Source organism: Microcebus murinus, chromosome 4 (genome assembly GCF_040939455.1).
Source record: "Microcebus murinus isolate Inina chromosome 4, M.murinus_Inina_mat1.0, whole genome shotgun sequence".
In the NCBI taxonomy this organism is placed as follows: domain Eukaryota; kingdom Metazoa; phylum Chordata; class Mammalia; order Primates; family Cheirogaleidae; genus Microcebus; species Microcebus murinus.
The window spans coordinates 3,050,204-3,071,457 of NC_134107.1; the positions used below are offsets into that span (position 1 = coordinate 3,050,204).

The window sequence follows — 21,254 nt, forward strand, 5'->3', positions numbered from 1 at the left end:
GCGGCTTCTCACTTGCCACAGCCCGACCCCCCTCCCCCGCCCCCCGCCCCGGGACTAGCTACCCCATTTCGCTGACGGGGAAACCGAGGCTCGCAGCAGCCCAGGCTGCACAGCTTGTTGGAGGCACAGCCTGGGCCCGGCCTGCGCTGGGCGACGTTTGTTGACTGACTGTGTGACCTCCCCCTCCCCCTCCAGCTCCCAGCCAGAAAGGAGAAACTGCCCCTCCTCCCGCCCCGGGCCCCTGGCAGGTGTTTTGCTTCCCTCCTCCTGGGTGTTTCCTTTCGGGCTGAACCGGCCAGCAGGGCGGGAGCCAGGAGGACGCCGGGCGCCCGGACCACAGGGACCAGGCAGGTTCCCTCCACACCCAGCCCCCCCCGTGCCTCAGTTTCCCCATCTGGAAATCAGGGCCCAGCGTGGTCGCAACCCCCCGTCGTGCATGGCCCCGGGGGTGGGGGGCCGGGCCGGGCGGCGTTTCCGGCGTCCCTGCCAAGGCTGTGCTGCTCCGTCATTAAACATGGATGAAAGGCGCTCCCGCCTGTCCCCGTGGGCAAGGCCAGCCCCACGGGCCTCCTGCGGGGACAAAGCCAGACACAGACACACCAGCTCCGGTGTGGGGGCTCGGGGTGCAGAGGGAGGGCCTGGGGGAGGGGAGGATGGGGTGCGGCCCCGCAAAAGGGGGGCATCGAAGACCAGGAGAGTCCCCAGCTGTGACAGCCCCAGCGCAGGCCCCCGACGGAAAACAGACAAATTGGGCTCCGTGAAACTTAAGACTTTTCTTCCACAAACGACACCACTTTCTTTTCTTTCTTTTTTTTTTTTTTTTTTTTTTTTTGAGACACAGCCTCACTGTATTGCCCAGGCCGGAGTGCCGTGGCGTCAGCCTCGCTCACAGCAACCTCAGACTCCTGGGCTCAAGCGATCCTCCTGCCTCAGCCTCCCGAGTAGCTGGGACTACAGGCATGCGCCACCACGCCCGGCTAATTTTTTCTGTATATTTTTAGTTGGCCAATTAATTTCTTTCTATTCTTAGTAGAGACGGGGTCTCGCTCTGGCTCAGGCTGGTTTAGAACTCCTGACCTCGAGCGATCCTCCCGCCTCGGCCTCCCAGAGTGCTACAGGACACTATTTTTAAGAGAGTGAAAACACAACACACAGAATGACAGAAAAATATCAGCAAATCATGTGTCTGATGAGTCTAGTAGCCACAATATATAAAGAATTTTCACAATTCATGGCCGGGCGCGGTGGCTCAGGCCTGTCATCCTGGCACTCTGGGAGGCTGAGGCGGGTTGGATCGCTCGAGGTCAGGAGTTCGAGACCAGCCTGAGCAAGAGCGAGACCCCGTCTCTACTATAAATAGAAACTAATTGACCAACTAAAAAATACAGATAGAAAAAATTAGCCGGGCATGGTGGCGCATGCCTGTAGTCCCAGCTACTTGGGAGGCTGAGGCAGGAGGATCGCTTGAGCCCAGGAGTCTGAGGTTGCTGTGAGCGAGGCTGACGCCACGGCACTCACTCCAGCCTGGGCAACATAGTGAGACCCCCATGTCTACAAAACAGAAAAAAAGAATTAGCCGGGCTCTAGCCGGCCTGGGCTCCGTGCCTCCAGGTGCTCTTCCCCAGGGGCCTCGGCCCCTTTGGCTGCCACATTCACTGTTTGTGGCCTTTAACCCCCCACCCCACCCCCCAATCCCCCACCCTCGCCTCCCCCCAAACCGGGAAAATCGGTTCAGCAGAAGCCCAAGGGGCGTACCGCTGCTGCCCCCTGGTGGCCACTCGGGGAACCGGGCCCACCTGTGCACCACAGGTGGGATTCCGGGGTTCGCCCACCGACCAGGCTTTTGTGGGGAGCAGGGGCCGCCCAGGCAGGGAACGGGGGAGTCTGGCGGTGTGGACAGGAGAGGGCGAATTCAGGGTGTGCGGGGGGGGGCAGGGCGCTGGCGAGGCGCTGGGGAACATCCAAGGCTCCTGTTACGGGGGACCTAGCTGCCCCACCCCCCAAGCCGCCCCTCCCCGTGCCCCGGCCTGTGTCTGCAGAGTTCTGGGCGCTCCGTGGGCTCCGCCTCCCCCGCCCGAGGGAGGGGCGCCCAGAGGGACAGACCATGCGAGTGTGCGCAATGCGGGAATGAATGGGTGACTGCATGAACGCGTCTTCACGCTCCCATTTGGGGAATTTTTTTTTTCTTTTTTTTGAGGCAGAGTCTCGCTCTGTTGCCCAGGCTAGAGTGAGTGCCGTGGCGTCAGCCTCGCTCACAGCAACCTCAGACTCCTGGGCTCAAGCGATCCTCCTGCCTCAGCCTCCCGAGTAGCTGGGACTACAGGCATGCGCCACCATGCCCGGCTCACTTTTTCTATATATATTTTTAGTTGGCCAATTAATCTCTTTTTATTTATAGTAGAGACGGGGGTCTCGCTCTTGCTCAGGCTGGTCTCGAACTCCTGACCTCGAGCAATCCTCCGGCCTCGGCCTCCCAGAGTGCTGGGATTACGGGTGTGAGCCGCCGCGCCCGGCCCCATTTGGGGATTTTGAGCAGAACATTCCAACTTCAATCAGAGCAAAGGCACACCCGAGAGGCGGCTCATTTATTACGACTTTGAACAGCTCCCTGGGGCCGGCATTATCCTCACCCCCATTTTGCAGGGCGTGGAGGGCAGACTGAGGCTGGGCCGGGACCATCTCCTCCCCCAGAATGTTCGGAGCCCCTCCTGCCCCCCTCACACCTGGATCCTCCCAGCCTCAAGACCCCACGGTGCCGCAAGGACTCCCTGTGCAGTGCTCCTGGGAGGGGGACGCCCAGTCCAGGGCTCCGGGGCGGGTCTGAGTCCCCGCCCCCCCCCCAGTCTCTCCTGCTCCGGCACGCGCCGGCGAAGGCGCCTCTCCCGCCCCCGTGGCGTCTGGCCTGGCTGGGCGCAGAGGCTCCAGTGTCTTGGGGGTTTCTAGGGTTCCCTCCGGCTCCCGTGTCTCGGCGGTTTCTAAGGTTCCCTCCGGCTCCCGTGTCTCGGCGGTTTCTAGGGTTCCCGCAGGATGGTGCGGAGCAACAAGTGCTGGCCGGCCGGAGTAGGGGGTGCAGGGGGTCGCTCAGGCCCAACCACGCCTCCTCCCTGTGCTGTGTGGCCTCAGGCCAGTGAGCCACCCACTCTGAGCCTCAGCGGCCACATCCGAGACGTGGCACAGCCGTGGCGCCTGGCAGGGGCAGCGGGGGAGGGGGTTTGACGGGGGAGGGGGATTGGTGGGGGAGGGGGTTGGCGGGGGAGGGGGTTTGGCGGAAGAGGGGGGTTGGCGAGGGGGAGGGGGTTTGGCGGGGGAGGGAGTTTGGCGGAAGAGGGGGGTTGGCGAGGGGGAGGGGGTTTGGCGGGGGAGGGGGTTGGCAGGGGAGGGGGTTTGGCGGGGGAGGGGGTTGGCAGGGGATGGGGTTTGGCCGAAGAGGGGGGTTGGCGAGGGGGAGGGGGTTTGGCGGGGGAGGGGGGTTGGCGGGGGATGGGGTTTGGCGGGGGAGGGGTTTGGCGGAAGAGGGGGGTTCCCAAGGGGGAGGGGTTTGGGCGGGGGAGGGGGTTTGGCAGAAGAGGGGCGGTGGCGAGGGGGAGCGGGTTTAGAGGGGGAGGGGGTTTGGCGGAAGAGGGGGGTTGGCGGGGGAGGGGGTTTGGCGAGGGGGAGGGCGTTTTGTGGAAGAGGGGGGTTGTCGAGGGGGAGGGTGTTTGGCCGGCGAGGGGATTTGGCGGAAGAGGGGGGTTGGCGAGGGGAGGGGGTTTGGCGGAAGTGGGGGTTTGGCGGGGGAGGTGGTTTGGCGGGGGAGGGGGTTTGACCGGGGAGGGGTTTTTGGCGGAAGAGGGGGGTTTGGCGGGGGAGGGGGCGGGGTGCACCCTGAGACTGTCTGGACGGACTGGGCTGGGTATGCCATAGGTGCTTAATAAGCAGCCCTGGTGACCGCAGACGTGCCCGTCTCTCCCTCGCGCGTCCGGGGGCCCCAGGCGTCCGTCAGTCCGGGCATCGGCAGGGGCGCCCCCCCGCCTCTGCGCCCGAGGACGGCGGTCACGGGGCGCCCCTGCAGCCGCGTCCCCCCTCCAAGGCCCGCTCTGGGGCCGGGGCCGGCTCGGAGACAGCCCAGGGCGGGCCCGTCTTCTCCTCGGGAGCCTCGGGCCCCTCGCGCCGGCCCCAGGGCAGCTCCACCACCAGGGCCTCCCGTAGGGACGCCTCTTCCGGGAAGTCCTCCGCCACGGGGGCGACCCACTGCCGCGTCTGCAGGGAGAGGGAGGGCGGGGCCCAGGCTGTGGGCGGGGCCTGCTTCCCACCCTCAGGGGGCCCCGCCCCGCCGGCTGACCCCGCCCAGTCAGGGACCCATTACATTCCAGGGTCCACATTGCTTCAGCGACACCCCCACATGCAGCCTCCCTTTTTTTTTTTTTTTTGAGACAGAGTCTCGCTCTGTTGCCCAGGCTGGAGTGAGTGCCGTGGCGTCAGCCTCGCTCACAGCAACCTCAGACTCCTGGGCTCAAGCGATCCTCCTTCCTCAGCCTCCCGAGTCACTGGGACTACAGGCATGCGCCACCATGCCCGGCTGATTTTTTCTATATATATTTTTAGTTGGTCAATTAATTTCTTTCTATTTATAGTAGAGACGGGGTCTCGCTCTTGCTCAGGCTGGTCTCGAACCCCTGACCTGGAGCGATCCTCCCGCCTCGGCCTCCCCGAGTGCCGGGATGACAGGCGTGAGCCTCCGCGCCCGGCCCATGCAGCCTTTCTTAAGACAGTCACCCCCGTTCCTCTTTGAAAAGTCGTTTCTGCATCCGGGACGGTTTGGCCGGGCAGTGCGGAGGCCCCACCCCCGTTCTAGCAGTGAGCATGTGACCGGGGCCCAGCCAATAGGGTCCCGCCATAGGCTCGGAGAAGGGCACGTGACCCGAGCTGGACCAATCAGGGATGGCCCTGAGACTTTTGCTTCGGTTAACGGGGAAAATGGGCAGCCTCCTTCCAGGAAGGGAAGGCTGCCCCTGCCCGGGGGAGATCCCATCCCAGCAGCACGGAGAGGCGGATTCCCGCCCTGGGCCCCTGCTGGTTGCCTGTCTGTAAAACGGGAAGGGGTTTGGAGCACTGCTTTTGGAGTCCCTGTCTCAGTGGATCAGGGGAGAACGAGATGAGCAGGTGCACGGCCGGCAGAGCCCTCTCCCACCGCGTGCACCCACAACCCGAGACCCCCGGGTGGGGAGAGGGGCCTTTACCTGCTCGCCCGGGCCGCCGGGGAACTCGACGGCGGAGCTGGCGCAGGGCGTGGGCAGGCGCGGCCACAGGCACCGGGCGGCCCTGGGGGAGGGGCAGCGAGAGGGGCGGTGACTCTCTCTCCTCGGCCGCTCCGACCTGGCTTCTCCACCTCCGTGGGGTCCCCACGGCTGCTGCGAGGACGCCGGCGGGGCAGGGACGGAGGGGAGGGGCCCAGCGGACTCGGACTCAGGTGCCGTCCCCACCCCGCACTGCCGGGTGTCCCCCGCCCTGGGGGCCGATTTCCAGCCGCCTGGGCCTCGGTTTCCCCGTCTGTGCAGTTGGGGCACAGCCAGGGACCCACCGGACGTGAGCGGCCGTCGCTCTCGGGCCGTCCCGGGGGCGGGGACGGGGGCGCGAGTTACCTGCTCAGGCCCAGGTGGCCGAGGACGCCCAGGAGCAGGACGCCGGCGAAGCTGCCCAGAGCGGCCAGGACGACGGCGGGAGAGGCCGGGGCCTGGGCCTCTGGGGGTGGGAGGGCTCGGTGGGTGGTGGGCGGCCTCCTGCCTCCCGCCCCCCGCCCAGGCCGGCCGGAGGGGGCTCCTCGGCCGCCCCCGGGCCCAGACCCGCGCCCCGCCCGCGGCTGACTCGGTGGTTCCCCTGGACCCAGGCAGTCCCCTCGGGACTGACAGCCCGCCGTGGCCGGGACAGGAATCGTGTGGCCCCCAAATCTCTCTCTCGGCCACGCGCCCCAGGACAACAGAGCCTGTGTCCTTCCCTCCCCTTCGCGGAGAGAGACTCTCATTTATTCATCCACTTAATAAACAGTCCCTGGCTCCCTCTTCCCCCCCCCCCAAAAAAAGGACCCCTCACCCAGACTGGGGGAGGCAGAGTCTGACCCTCATGACCCCACCCCTAAGATGGCAGACCAGGGAGAAGGGGCGGAGGTAGACGGGGGCATAGCCAGAGGGAAACAGAGAAGGATTCCTAGGGGAGGGGTTTTTTAGAGCTGGGTTTTGAAGGATGCATAGGAGTTTGACGATGGGGCAAACAGACGTTCGAGGCGGGGAGAGCCCGCGTGGGCAAGGCCCACTGGAGCGTGAGGACATGTTTGTGAACAGAAACTGCAGGGAGAGGGTGAAGGAGGTGGGAGCAGATTGGGGTGGGACTTTCTCCTGGATGGGAGGGCGGCGATAGGGAGCCATGGAAGGGCTGTGAGTGAGGGCAGCCCTGCTCAGATCGCCGTGGGAAGCTGGCTGCAGTGCACACTGGGTGAATAACCGGGCCCTGCCCCCTCCACTCACCGATGCTGAAGTGCTGGGCCCGGCTCCAGGCGCCCCTGAGCCGGGCCGTGTCTGCCCGCACCTGGACGGTGTAGGCCGTGCCGGCCCGCAGGCCACGGAGCGTGACTTGGGTCTCCCAGGGCTCCACGGGCTGCTCTGCAGGGGGGGAGGCCGTCGTGGGACCCCTTGACTTCCCTCCAGCCACACCCGCCTCCTCGGCGCTCCCTAGAGACGCCGGCTCGGTCCTGCCCCAGGGCCTTTGCACTGGCCGGTTCCAAGACCCAATTCTCTTGGGGGTTTCTTTGTTGTTGTTTTTTTTTTTTTTTTTTTGAGACAGAGTCTCACTCTTGCCTGGACTAGAGTGCCGTGGGGTCAGCCTCGCTCACAGCAACCTCACACTCCTGGGCTCAAGCGATCCTCCTGCCTCAGCCTCCCGAGTAGCTGGGACTACAGGCATGCGCCACCATGCCCGGCTAATTTTTTCTATATATATATTAGTTGGCCAATTAATTTCTTTCTATCGTTAGTAGAGATGGGGTCTCGCTCCTGCTCAGGCTGGCCTCGAACCCAGTTCTCTCTTTTCAAGGGAGGGAAAACTGAGGACCAGAGAGGGCAGCGAGCTGCCCAGGGCCGCACAGCGAGGCAGACCTCAGGCCTCCTCCCGTCCCTGCCCGGCCGGCCCTGCGCCGCCTCACGTACCGGACACGAGGCTGCCGTCTTGGTCCCGGCAGCGCACGACGTAGCGGGTCAGGACGCCGGGACAGGCGCTCAGCGGGGACGGCGCCCAGCGCACGGACGCCTCGTCGGGGCTGCGGGGCTGCACCGAGACGAGCCGCGGGCTCCCGGCCACCGAGGCTGCAAGCGGCACCCCGTCAAGGCGGGGCAGCGGCCGAGCCCAGCCCCCGCGCCCTTCCCGCGCGCCCAGCCCCCGCGCCCAGCCCCCGCGCCCAGCCCCCGCGCCCTTCCCGCGCGCCCAGCCCCCGCGCCCTTCCCCCGCGCCCAGCCCCCGCGCCCTTCCCCCGCGCCCAGCCTGCACGCCCTTCCCGCGCGCCCAGCCCCCGCGCCCAGCCCGCGCGCCCAGCCCGCGCGCCCTTCCCGCGCGCCCAGCCCGCGCGCCCTTCCCCCGCGCCCAGCCCCCGCGCCCTTCCCCCGCGCCCAGCCCGCACGCCCTTCCCGCGCGCCCAGCCCCCGCGCCCAGCCCGCGCGCCCTTCCCGCGCGCCCTTCCCGCGCGCCCAGCCCCCGCGCCCAGCCCCCGCGCCCAGCCCGCGCCGCCCAGACGAACTCGGCCGCCGTCGGGCGGGCCCGGGTTCGAGTCCTGGCTGCGCCGCTCAGTCCCTGTCACTTGACTTCCCTGAGCCTCAGTTTGCTCATCTATAAAACGGGGCGGCGCTGCTCAGGGTGTCCTTGCAGCCCGCTGGGCCGGCCCACGCCCTCCTCGGGACACCCGAGGCCACCGCCGAGCACCCCGGGGAGGGGAGAGGCGGCAGGTCCCGGCCGCTCACCGTTGCCCCCGAAGTGGTACGCGGACGCCACGGTAGACCAGGACGTGACCTTCCCCGGGTGCGCAGAGGCGAAGACGGTGACCCGGTAGCACTCCTCCTCCCGCCCTGGCGCCCCCGGCGCCCGGCTCCAGCTGTGGGTTGCTGGACGGGAAAGCAGAGGCCGGCTGTGTCGTCTGCCGCGACCCCTAGAACACTCCTACTCACGCCTCAGAGCCCTCGCGCCCATGCCCGCTCCTCCGGGATCCCTTCCCTGCGCAGCTCCCCCGACCCGACCCGTCCGCCTCCAACCCAGCCCGCTCCCTCCACGGGGGGCCAGGGTGTCTGGGAGCCTCTGGAGACACAGGCTGAGCAGAGGCTGGGCAGAGGCTGAGTGGAGGCTGGGTGGAGGCTGAGCCGAGTAGAGGCTGAGCGAAGGCTGAGTGCAGGCTGGGCGGAGGCTGAGCGGAGGCTGAGCGGAGGCCAAGTGGAGGCTGAGTGGAGGCTGGGCAGAGGCTGAGCGGAGGCCGAGTAGAGGCTGAGCAGAGGCTGAGTGGAGAATGGGCAGAGGCTAGGTGGAGGCTGGGCGGAGGCTGAGTGGAGGCTGGGCGGAGGCTGAGCGGAGGCTGGGCGGAGGCTGAGTGGAGGCTGGGTGGAGGCTGAGCAGAGGCCGAGTAGAGGCCGAGCAGAGGCTGGGCGGAGGCTGAGCGGAGGCTGAGTGGAGCTGGGCCAGCCCCCGCCCCCCTGCAGAGAGGCCTGGTTCATTTGCCACCAGCGTCCCTCCAGCGCCGCCTCCCCTGGCGCAGGCGAACACGTAGCAGACGCCCCGGCCCGCGCGAGTCGCGTCCCTGCGGGTCCCAGCCTGGCAGGAGGCCGCAGAGCACGCGGGGCAGAAGGTGCCGGTCTCCGCCCGCGCCGCCTCCGCGAGACCCCCGGGCAGTGGCGGCCGGCTCCGGCCCTTCGACCCCCAGCGGACAGTCCCGGGGTCCGGGCCGGCCAGCAGCCACCCAGGACGTGGAGGCAGGGGGCGTGGCGTGGAGGCGGGGGGTGGGGCGTGGAGGCAGGGAGCAGGGGGCGTGGCGCAGAGGCAGGGGGTGGGGCGTGGCGCAGAGGCAGGGGGCGGGGCGTGGAGGCGGGGTGGGGGGCGGGGCGTGGAGGCAGGGAGTAGGGGGCGTGGCGCAGAGGCAGGGGGCGGGGCGTGGAGGCGGGGGCGGGGTGTGGAGGCAGGGAGCAGGGGGCGGGGCGTGGAGGCGGGGGCGGGTGGTGGAGGCAGGGGGCGGGGCGCGGAGACAGGGGGCGGGGCGTGGGGGCAGGGCACAGAGGTAGGGGGCGTGGCACGGAGGCAGAGGGCGGGGCGCAGAGGCAGGGGGCGGGGCGCGGAGGCAGGGGGCGTGGTGCGGAGGCAGAGGGCGGGGCGCGGAGGCAGGGGGCGGGGCGCGGAGGCGGGGGGCGGAGCGCCGAGGCAGAGGGCGGGGCGCAGAGACAGGGGGCGGGGCGCGGAGGCAGGGGGCGTGGCGCGGAGGCAGGGGCGGGGCGCGGAGGCAGGGGCGGGGTGCGGAGGCAGGGGGCGTGGCGCGGAGGCAGGGGCGGGGCGCGGAGGCAGGGGCGGGGCGCGGAGGCAGGGGCGGGGTGCGGAGCCAGGGGGCGTGGCGCGGAGGCAGGGGCGGGGCGCGGAGGCAGGGGCGGGGCGCGGAGGCAGAGGGCGGGGCGCGGAGGCAGGGGCGGGGTGCGGAGGCAGGGGGCGTGGCGCGGAGGCAGGGGCGGGGCGCGGAGGCAGGGGCGGGGCGCGGAGGCAGGGGGCGTGGCGCGGAGGCAGAGGGCGGGGCGCGGAGGCAGGGGCGGGGTGCGGAGGCAGGGGGCGTGGCGCGGAGGCAGGGGCGGGGCGCGGAGGCAGGGGCGGGGTGCGGAGGCAGGGGCGGGGCGCGGAGGCAGGGGCGGGGCGCGGAGGCAGGGGCGGGGCGCGGAGGCAGGGGGCGTGGCGCGGAGGCAGGGGCGGGGCGCGGAGGCAGGGGGCGTGGCGCGGAGGCAGGGGCGGGGCGCGGAGGCAGGGGGCGTGGCGCGGAGGCAGAGGGCGGGGCGCGGAGGCAGGGGCGGGGTGCGGAGGCAGGGGCGTGGCGCGGAGGCAGGGGCGGGGCGCGGAGGCAGGGGCGGGGCGCGGAGGCAGGGGGCGTGGCGCGGAGGCAGGGGCGGGGCGCGGAGGCAGGGGCGGGGTGCGGAGGCAGGGGGCGTGGCGCGGAGGCAGGGGCGGGGCGCGGAGGCAGGGGCGGGGTGCGGAGCCAGGGGGCGTGGCGCGGAGGCAGGGGCGGGGCGCGGAGGCAGGGGCGGGGCGCGGAGGCAGAGGGCGGGGCGCGGAGGCAGGGGCGGGGTGCGGAGGCAGGGGGCGTGGCGCGGAGGCAGGGGCGGGGCGCGGAGGCAGGGGCGGGGCGCGGAGGCAGGGGGCGTGGCGCGGAGGCAGAGGGCGGGGCGCGGAGGCAGGGGCGGGGTGCGGAGGCAGGGGGCGTGGCGCGGAGGCAGGGGCGGGGCGCGGAGGCAGAGGGCGGGGCGCGGAGGCAGGGGCGGGGTGCGGAGGCAGGGGGCGTGGCGCGGAGGCAGGGGCGGGGCGCGGAGGCAGGGGCGGGGCGCGGAGGCAGGGGCGGGGCGGGGAGGCAGGGGTGGGGCGCGGAGGCAGAGGGCGGGGCGCAGAGGCAGGGGGCGGGGCGCGGGGGCGGGGCGCGGAGGCGGCCTACCGGTTCCGGGCGCCACGAGGGTGCAGGAGGCAGGGCGCCCGCGCGGGCCCTGGGGCAGCCACTCCACGCAGTAGGTCGCGGCCCCAGCCCGGGCCGGCCAGCGCAGGCTGGTCCCGCCGGCCGCGACGCGGATGTCCAGCCTCCCCGGCCCTGGGAGGACGAGAGGGTCGCGTCAGGGCGTCCGCGTGAGCCAGTCCCGCCGGCACACGCCCGGCCGCCCCCCGCCCGCCTTCCCGGCCCAGCGCGCGCCACCCAGCCTCCCCGAGGTCACCGGCCTGCGGGGCTGGCGCCAAGCCGGGAGGCAGGAGGACGCGCCCCGTCTGAGCACGGCAACCGACCGTTTTCTATTTGCTTATGTTTTGGAGACAGGGACTGTCTCGCTCTGTCACCCAGGCTGCAGCGCAGTGGCCCGATCGCAGCTCACCGCAGCCTCCAAGTCCTGGGCTCCAGAGATCCTCCTGCCTCGGCCTCCCCAGTAGCTGGGACAGCAGGTGTGTGCCCACACCGGGTGATTAAAACAAATTGTTTGTTGGCCGGTGCCCGATGGCTCACGCCTGTCATCCCAGCACTCTGGGAGGCCAGGGTGGGCGGATCGCTTGAGGCCAGGAGTTCGAAACCAGCCTGAGCAAGAGCGAGACCCCGTCTCTACTATAAATAGAAAGAAATTAATTGGCCAACTAAAAATACATAGAAAAAATTAGCTGGGCATGGTGACGCATGCCTGTAGTCCCAGCTCCTCGGGAGGCTGAGGCAGGAGGATCGCTTGAGCCCAGGAGTGTGAGGCTGCCGTGAGCGAGGCTGATGCCACGGCACTCACTCAGGCCCGGGCGACAGAGCGAGACCCCATCTCATGAACAAACAAGAAAAGCCCTGCGTTCCGGCCTCGTGGATCTCGAGTCCTGAGTTTTCCCCGCACCCCTAACTCGGGGACCCCCGGAACTTTGCTGCGCGCTCCCCCCGGCCCGGCCCTGTGACAGGCTCCCCGCCCGGCCGGGCACCTGGGTGGGCAGAGGCGGGAACGTGCCAGGTCTGGCCCGGGCGGGGCCCGAATCTGTCCCGGGCGGCGAGGGTCACGTTGTAGGCGGCGCCCGAGAGGTAGACGGTCTTCCCCAGCTGCAGCGTCCTGGCGGCCCGGGCCTGGCAGGCGCAGGCCAGCATGCGCAGGTGCACTCGGTACGTCACCTCCGCGCCGGACGCGGGCCCTCGGCAGCCTTCTGGAAGCTTCTGCTCCTCCGGCTGTCGTGGGAGAGACAGATTGCGGGGACCTGAGCGTCCTCGCCATCGCACCGACCCCTCAGCGGGACACACGCGGCCTGTGAGGACGGACGTGGCCGAGGGCCGCAGCCAGTGACACGCGCCGAAAAATCTAGAAAAACAATAAACCGCGGTGCTGGCACAGCTGCTGGGAAACGGGCGTGCACGTCCAGTTTTTTGGAGGGAAAAGACCGGACAGAACCCACCGGGGTCCAGGGGGAAGGAAGGGCTCTCGTTTCTGGACCCAGTTGGCCTCAAGCCTGGACATTTTTCTCCTAAGAAAAGGAACCTGAATTAGAGGAAATGGAACAGGAGGGGGCTTTGCTATAACCTGGTAGTGGCGGGCTTGCAGTGACAGCCCGCCAGGGACCCGGCTGAGTCACGCATACCGCAGTCAGCGGGGGGAATATCTGTCCGTTTTACCCCTTGCAGAGACTTTCCCTTCCTGCCTCAATTTCCCTCCCTATAAAATGGAGCCAATTAAATTAGCCGGGCATGGTGGCCCATGCTTGTGGTCCCAGCTACTTGGGAGGCTGAGGCAGGAGGATCGCTTGAGCCCAGGAGTCTGAGGTTGCTGTGAGCGAGGCTGACGCCACGGCACTCACTCTAGCCTGGGCAACAGAGCGAGACTCTGTCTCAAAAAAAAAAAAAAAAGAAAAAATGGAGCCAATTAGACTGCACTTAATGGGGTTGCTTTGGGACTTAAAGCAGTTACCGTCACCTCCTTCCTGGGCCTTCTGGCTTCTGCCCGGTTCCGCCCTGCCCTCCCAGCACAATCCCCCCTCCCCATAGGAGCCAACCAGAGCCTATAGACACCCGAGAGCAAGCAGGAGCCTCTCCCGCTCACACACCCTCCATGGCTCCCTATCCCCTTCAGAGTCAAACCTGCAGCCCGCCCAGTCCCTGCCACCTGACATCTCGGCTCCCGCCACCCCCCAACTGGCTCACCCCCCGCCCCGGCCTCCCCGTTACCTGCCGGTGCAGGCTCAGCCGCCGCCTCCCATCCGGGTCAGGCTGCCCCACCCGTAGGGTCACCTCCGGCTGCTCAGGGCGGTGCTCTGCGACCAGAGCCGGGGCGGTGGGACACACAGGCGGCAGGAGGAGAGAAGGGCAGAGAGAGACGTTTCCTTTGTCAGGCATGCATCGGCCACGCCTACAAAGCCAAACCCCCTCGCTGCCCCGAAACGCAAAAAAGGGACCGAAAGGGAAGGCGGGAAACTGAGGCTCCTCGAGCCTCCGTCCTCAGGGACAGCCGTCACCGAGAGTTCAGGGTGCCCGAGGTTTTCGTTTTGTCTTATTTATTTATCTATTTTGAGACAGAGTCTTGCTTTGTTGCCCAGGCTAGAGTGAGTGCCGTGGCGTCAGCCTCGCTCACAGCAACCTCAGACTCCTGGGCTCAAGCGATCCTCCTGCCTCAGCCTCCCGAGTAGCTGGGACTACAGGCATGCGCCACCATGCCCGGCTCATTTTTTTTTTTTTTTTTTTTGAGACAGAGTCTCGCTTTGTTGCCCAGGCTAGAGTGAGTGCCGTGGCGTCAGCCTCACTCACAGCAACCTCAGACTCCTGGGCTCAAGCGATCCTTCTGCCTCAGCCTCCCGAGTAGCTGGGACTACAGGCATGCGCCACCATGCCCGGCTAATTTTTTATATATCAGTTGGCCAATTGATTTCTTTCTATTTATAGTAGAGACGGGGTCTCGCTCTTGCTCAGGCTGGTTTCGAACTCCTGACCTTGAGCGATCCTCCCGCCTCCGCCTCCCAAGAGCTAGGATTACAGGCGTGAGCCACAGCGCCCGGCCTGATTTTTTTTCTATATATATTAGTTGGCCAATTAATTTCTATTTCTAGTAGAGACGGGGTCTCGCTCTTGCTCAGGCTGGTTTGGAACTCCTGGCCTGGAGCGATCCTCCCGCCTCGGCCTCCCAGAGTGCTGGGATGACAGGCGTGAGCCGCTGGGCCCGGCCGAGTTTTTCGTTTTAAATTTTTGCTTGTTTTGTTCTCTCCAGGTTTATGTTTGGACACAAACACGCGTCCGCCCCTCACTCATGTTCCGCTTGCCCAGAGTCAGGGGCAGCAGCCCATGTGACCCCCAGGCAGGTGGCATTGTCCTTGAGAGGCTGTGAGCCTCAGCCTGATGGTTCTCACGTGACAAAGCCCCAAAGTGGGGGTGGTGAGGCCCAGGCAGTGAGGCCGCTGCCTTATGTCTAACCCCCGCGCCTTGTTTCTTTTCACTCCTTTCCTTTCCTTCCCCTTCCCTTTCTCTTTCTTTTTCTTTTCTTTTCTTTTTGAGACAGGATCTTGCTCTGTCGCCCTGGCTAGAGTGCAGTGGCCTCATCATAGCTCTCTGCAGCCTCCACCTCCTGGGCTCAAGCCATCCTCCTGTCTCAGCCTCCCAAGTAGCTGGGACTGCAGGCATGCGCCACCATGCCCGGCTAATTTTTAAACTTTTCGTAGAGACGGGGTCTCACTGTGTTGCCCAGGCTGGTCTGGAACTCCTGGTCTCAGGTGATCCTCCTGCCTCAGCCTCCCAGAGTGGTGGGATGACAGGCGTGAGCCGCCGCCTTGTTTCTAACACCTGCTGCCTTGTTGGGAACGCCCGCCCCCCGCCCACCCCTGGGCCCTCACCGGGCGGCACGCACACCGGGCTGCTCCAGCTGCTCCAGGGACCCCCTGGCGCCCCCGGCTGGAGCTGCCGCCGCCGCAGCTGGAACTCCTGGGCCCCCTCGGCCTCCAGGGGGCAGAGGCAGGACTCTGGGGAGAGACAGGCCGAACGTCAGGCCGCGGAGCTGCTCGGAGCTTGGCATCGTTCACGTCGCCGCCAAGCACTTGTTGAGCTCCGACTGTGTACACAGCCATATGCTGGGCCCCGGAGACTCAGCAGGAGCGGACCAGGCCCTGTCCTCACTGGGCCACCAGGATCACCCACTCCCGCGCCCCTGCCCCGGGTTCGAGTCCCGGCCACCCCTTGAACTGTGACCTCAGCCAATGGCTTCTCACCCCCCCCAAGCCTCAGTTTTCTCACCTGCGAAGTGGGAACAACCCAACCCCAAACCGCGGAGCAGGGCGAGAGGCCTGCAAAGAACTTAGCATGGGGCCCGGCATGCAGCAGGTGCTCAATGAATGCTAACTCGCCGCAGCCGTTGCTGTTGTTCCTGTCGGCGCTATGATTATCCTCACCCTTTTCACCTTGGAGGCCGCAGTCGCCCTGGAACGAAACCGTGTTTTACGTGTTATTCCGCGTTTCGGTGCTGAGAATGTCGGCTGTTCTAGAATTTTAGAAATGATTTTACGAAATACGCGTGTGGGATCCCCAGACCGGATCCAGGAACAGAAAAAGGACATTCACGGGAAAATCGGTGACAGCTGGTCGGGAGGGGTGACGGCTGCGGACATGGCGAGACTGATCTAGAGGGGGTCACCCCGGAGAGCGCTGGGCCCACCCTGACCTGGGAGATGGGCTCACCAGCTTCCACGGGCCTCGGGGCGCCCGGCGCCGGAACTGCACCTGGGCGCCGCCCTGCCGCGCCGGGGGCTCCCACTCCAGCCGCAGCTGCCCGGCCCACCTGGACGCCTTGATGTCTCCCAGGGGAGGGTCGTATTTAACTGGAAGCAGAGGTGGGGATCGGGCAGGGGCGGCCCGCACGCGCGCCAGTCAGTCGACCGGCCTCGAAAATTCCGGAAAACTGGCCCGTGCCCTGCCCAGCCCAGGGTAACCAGGTGAGTGCCCCAAATGTGAACTGGGGACACCCTTGCAGGTCCCAGCTAAGCCTAGTGTTCTATGACTCAAAGGATCAGGATTTAGGACCCGGCGCGGCGGCTCACGCCTGTCATCCCAGCACTCTGGGAGGCCGAGGCGGGAGGATCGCTCCAGGTCAGGAGTCGGAGACCAGCCTGAGCAAGAGCGAGACCCCGTCTCTGCTCTAAATAGAAAGAAATTAATTGGCCAACTAATATATATAGAAAAAAATGAGCCGGGCATGGCGTCAGCCTCGCTCACAGCAACCTCCAACTCCTGGGCTCAAGCGATCCTCCTGCCTCAGCCTCCCGAGTAGCTGGGACTACAGGCACGCGCCACTATGCCCGGCTAAGTTTTTCTATATATATTAGTTGGCCAATTAATTCTTTTCTATTTATAGTAGAGACGGCGTCTTGCTCTTGCTCAGGCTGGTTTCAAACTCCTGACCTTGAGCGATCCTCCTGCCTCGGCCTCCCAGAGTGCTGGGATGACAGGCGTGAGCCGCCGCGCCAGGAGGCACAGGCAATGTCTGATGTGACAATATCTGCAAGAGTGGAGCCCCTTGCCAGGGGCCTGGAATCGCCCCCCACCCTTCCCCCCACCCCTCACCCCCCCACCCCCTACCCCCCACCCCCGTTTGGACCTGGGGCCTCCTGTGGGCGCAGCAGGGGCGGGGGGGTGTGTGGGTAGGGGTTGGGGTGGGGCTGGGGGGTGGGGGGGGATGGGGGTGGGGGGTGCGGGTGAGGGGGCTGGGGGTCGGTGCGGGGCTGGGGCGGCGCTGCTGACCGGAGCTGTGCAGCCGCAGGGCGATCTCGGGCGACTTCTCGGTGCGGTTGGCGGCGCGGGACTCCACCCAGAGCGCGACCGGGGACAGCACGGGCAGCCCGTCCTGGTCGGAGAACCGCAGCCTGGTGGCGGCGCCGGCGGCGAAGGAGCAGCAGCGCGCGGGGCCGAGGCTGCGGGAGGGAGGGCGGGCGTCGGCGCCCAGGGCTCCCCGCGACCCCAGCGACCCCGCGCGTCCCAGCACCCCCGCCGCCCTGCGTGCGTGCCCCGCCCCTGGCCCGCGTTGAGGGCGCCAGGCTGGCTCTGAGGGGTTTGGGGCTCTTAGACTCCCCGACGCGGGCCGCCAGGGAGAGGGAGGAGACGGACGGGCAGACAGGCGGACTGACAGCTGGACAGGAGGGGGAGAAAGGAGCGGAGGCGGGGGACCCCCGCGGCCCGCACCGGTGCACCCTCCCCGCAGCCCCCGCCCCTCCCTCCCCAGATGCAAAGCCGAGGCCCAGGGCGGGGTGACGACTGGGACGCAGGGTGGCGGGGCGAGGGTCCGAGCGTGCAGGGGCCTCACCAGCACACCAGGAAGTGCGTGACCCCCGCCGGGGCGCCCTCGTACCGCCAGGAGCACTCGTACAGGGCGCTGGCCACCCGGTAGCAGCTCAGGTCCCTGGGGCCGGAGGCGGAGCCTGGAAGAGACCCCGCGGGCTTGGGGACAGCAGCAGAGCGGAGGGCGGCGGGCAGCCTCCACGCCCAGGACGAATCTGTGTGACACTCACGTCTTCCCCCGCTGTGGCTCCCGGCACCCTCTCTCTGCATCCTCCCGGCCTCGGTCTGGCCATCCCCCCCTCCACTGAACTCGCTCAAGCCCCCCCAGACGCTCAGGGTCCTCCCTGCCTCAGGGCCTTTGCACCTGCGGTGCCCTCTGCCTGGACGCCCTCCCCGCCTCCTGGCGTCCTGGGTTCTTCTTCCCCAGCGCCAGCCGGCCCGGAGCAGCCCCTCCCCCGCCAGGCGCCCACCGCTGCTTGTCCTTTCTGGGCGGTGGCTTGAGAGGCCAGGTGGGCTCCCCGTGGAGCCCCTGTGTCTAGAACCGCCTGCACACAGTAGGTGCTCAGCAGAGAGTCGCTGGGTGAGAGGGCAGACGCCGCGCTCTCTGGAACGTCTGCACACAGTAGGTGCTCAGCAGAGAGTCACTGGGTGAGAGGGCAGACAGCGCGCTCCCTAGAACCGCCTGCACACAGTAGGTGCTCAGCAGAGAGTCGCTGGCTGAGAGGGCTGACGGTGCGCTCTCTGGAACCGTCTGCACACAGTAGGTGCTCAGCAGAGAGTCACTGGGTGAGAGGGCAGACGCCGCGCTCTCTAGAACTGTCTGCACACAGTAGGTGCTCAGCAGAGAGTCGCTGGGTGAGAGGGCAGACGCCGCGCTCTCTGGAACCGCCTGCACACAGTAGGTGCTCAGCAGAGAGTCGCTGGGTGAGAGGGCTGACGGCGCGCTCTCTGGAACCGCCTGCACACAGTAGGTGCTCAGCAGAGAGTCGCTGGGTGAGAGGGCTGACGGTGCGCTCTCTAGAACCGCCTGCACATAGTAGGTGCTCAGCAGAGAGTCGCTGGCTGAGAGGGCAGACGCCGCGCTCTCTAGAACCATCTGCACACAGTAGGTGCTCAGCAGAGAGTCGCTGGGTGAGAGGGCTGACGGTGCGCTCTCTGGAACCGTCTGCGCACAGTAGGTGCTCAGCAGAGAGTCGCTGGCTGAGAGGGCTGACGGTGCGCTCTCTGGAACCGTCTGTGCACAGTAGGTGCTCAGCAGAGAGTCGCTGGGTGAGAGGGCTGACGGCGCGCTCTCTGGAACCGTCTGCACACAGTAGGTGCTCAGCAGAGAGTCGCTGGGTGAGAGGGCAGACACCGCGCTCTCTGGAACCGCCTGCACACAGTAGGTGCTCAGCAGAGAGTCGCTGGGTGAGAGGGCTGACGCCGCGCTCTCTGGAACCGTCTGCGCACAGTAGGTGCACCCGCTCGGCGCCGCATCCCCCAGGTAGCGTTTGGAGCACGGTGTCCCCGCGTAGGGGCGAGCTGGCGGGGACCCCAGAACCCTCCCTGGCGGCTGTCCGTCCCGGGCGAGCTGGCGGGGACCCCAGAACCCTCCCTGGCGGCTGTCCGTCCCGGGCGAGCTGGCGGGGACCCCAGAACCCTCCCTGGCGGCTGTCCGTCCCGGGGGAGCTGGCGGGGACCCCAGAACCCTCCCTGGCGGCTGTCCGTCCCGGGCGAGCTGGCGGGGACCCCAGAACCCTCCCTGGCGGCTGTCCGTCCCGGGCGAGCTGGCGGGGACCCCAGAACCCTCCCTGGCGGCTGTCCTTCCCGGGCGAGCTGGCGGGGGACCCCAGAACCCTCCCTGGCGGCTGTCCGTCCCGGGCGAGCTGGCGGGGACCCCAGAACCCTCCCTGGCGGCTGTCCCTCCCGGGGAAGCTGGCGGGGACCCCAGAACCCTCCCTGGCGGCTGTCCGTCCCGGGCGAGCTGGCGGGGACCCCAGAACCCTCCCTGGCGGCTGTCCGTCCCGGGGGAGCTGGCGGGGACCCCAGAACCCTCCCTGGCGGCTGTCCGTCCCGGGGAAGCTGGCGGGGACCCCAGAACCCTCCCTGGCGGCTGTCCGTCCCGGGGGAGCTGGCGGGGACCCCAGAACCCTCCCTGGCGGCTGTCTGTCCCGGGCAGCGGCCGAGCCGCGCAGACTGGGACAGCAGCCCCGCGACCCTGCCAGGGAGGACACGTTCTGGGCTCCAGGACACCCGGACCTGGTCAGAACCGGCCAGCGGGTGGCGGGGTCGGGCCTCCAAGACCACAGGCTGGCCGGGCGTTGGGCTGGCCGGGGGAGACCGAGGCAGGGCTGCGTGGCCGGGTCAGGCACAGCCCCGCGTGCCCCACCCCCACCCCACCCCCACCCGCCTGCGACTGGGGCTGCCCCGAACCTGAGTCTGCGTCCGGATGTGGCCGCTCCTGGAAACAGCACGCCCCCGTTCCGCAGGCGGCTGCAACGGCAACAAGGGACGGTGACACCCGGGCCCTGCGCGGCGTGGGGACGGGGGCTTGCCCGGGGGTCAACATGCACGCGAGCATCGGCCCGCCCGCCTTCCCTTCCCCCGTGCTCCCCCAAACAAGCCCTCCCCATGAGACAAGCCCGGCTGCACGTCCGAGCGCAACAGAAGCCCCAGCCCGAAAATCAGCCCCAGGGACGCGCGTGGCCTCGCGGGGCGGGAAGGACACGAGCAGCCCTGCTCATCCGGCCCGTGAGAGCTCTAGTGCTCGACAGGAGAGATGGGGCCGGTGGCTCTAAAGGAAACAGAGTCGCAAGACATTCAGGATGGGATTCGGGGTCTGGAGAGTGAGGATGATGTTCCAGAAGAAGACGACCTCATTCTGTTTGAATCAGTGTAGATGGCTGTGCCGCACTTAACAAAAACGACACATGCCCTGAAAATCAGCCCTAGGGCGTCTTAAATAAATAAAAGACTCTGTCTTATTTTTGGGGAAATACAGTATGCACCCACCTACCTACCCGGCCATCCAGCCACCCACCCATCTATGTATCCACCCACCCAGCCACCCAGCCACCCAGCCACCATCTACCCACCAGCCACCCACCATCCATCCATCTACCCACCCACCCACCCGCCCATCCACCTGTCCACCTGTCCATCCATCCACCTGCCCATCCATCCACCCATCCATCCACCCGCCCACTCGCCCATCCACCTGTCCACCCATCTACTTGCCCATCCACCTGTCCACCTGTCCATCCATCCACCTGCCCATCCATCCACCCGCCCACTCGCCCATCCACCTGTCCACCCACCCACCCGCCCATCCACCTGTCCACCTGTCCATCCATCCACCTGCCCATCCATCCACCCGCCCACCCGCCCATCCACCTGTCCACCTGTCCACCCATCTACCTGCCCATCCACCTGTCCACCCGCCCATCCACCTGTCCACCCACCCATCCACCTGTCCACCCACCCATCCACCTGTCCACCCACCCACCAGCCCACCCACCCATCCACCTGTCCACCCGCCCATCCACCTGTCCACCCGCCCACCTGCCCATCCACCTGTCCACCTGTCCACCTGCCCATCCACCTGTCCACCCGCCCATCCACCCGCCCATCCACCTGTCCACCCACCCATCCACCTGTACACCTGTACACCCCCCATCCACCCACCCATCCACCTGTACACCTGTACACCCCCCATCCACCCACCCATCCACCTGTACACCTGTCCACCCCCCCATCCACCCGCCCATCCACCCGTCCACCCGCCCAGCGCGCCCTCGTCTGTGGATGCTGCCTAGGGAGCCCACAGTGGAGGCCGAGATACACAATTGGGGGGCTATCGGGGAGGCCCCCGCAGCAAGGCCCAGAAAGAAGCGGGGTGCGCCAGGACGCCATGGCGAGGGGAGCGGAGGCAGGGCGGAGGCAGGGCGAGGCCGTCCGCAGTGGGCGAGGACAGACCCAGGAGGCAGCCACCTGCCCGGGCCCTGGCTGCCCCCAGCCCCGGGAGCGACAGTGTCTGCCCGGCGAGGACCTGGGTGAAAGAGGAAGGGGGCCCCGGCGCGGCGGCTCACCCCGTCATCCCGGCACTCTGGGAGGCCGAGGCAGGAGGATCGCTCGAGGTCAGGGGTTCGAGAGCAGCCTGAGCAAGAGCGGGACTCAGGCCACCATCGGCAGGCTGCCCCGCGGCTGCTCCCGGAAGGAATCCAGGGCCCCGTGTCCCTCCGCAGTGCCGCTCTCCCACCACGGGCACCGTGCCCAGAGCCCT

The 21,254-nt window shown here is 67.8% G+C and overlaps 1 protein-coding gene across 1 annotated transcript; it reads right to left on the reverse strand.

Moving 5' to 3' along the window:
* Positions 1 to 4,032: 4,032 nt before the first annotated feature.
* On the reverse strand, positions 4,033 to 19,541 carry IL12RB1 (interleukin 12 receptor subunit beta 1). The gene is made up of 16 exons (XM_076001305.1): positions 19,406 to 19,541; positions 17,019 to 17,133; positions 16,460 to 16,629; positions 15,401 to 15,540; positions 15,115 to 15,142; positions 14,563 to 14,688; positions 12,911 to 12,996; positions 11,683 to 11,920; positions 10,685 to 10,834; positions 8,731 to 8,916; positions 7,983 to 8,123; positions 7,179 to 7,334; positions 6,501 to 6,635; positions 5,622 to 5,721; positions 5,220 to 5,301; positions 4,033 to 4,239 (listed from the first exon to the last, which is right to left on the reverse strand). The coding sequence occupies exons 1-16, from the start codon at positions 19,539 to 19,541 to the stop codon at positions 4,033 to 4,035; spliced, it is 2,196 nt and encodes a 731-aa protein (XP_075857420.1).
* Between the last annotated feature and the right edge of the window lie 1,713 nt (positions 19,542 to 21,254).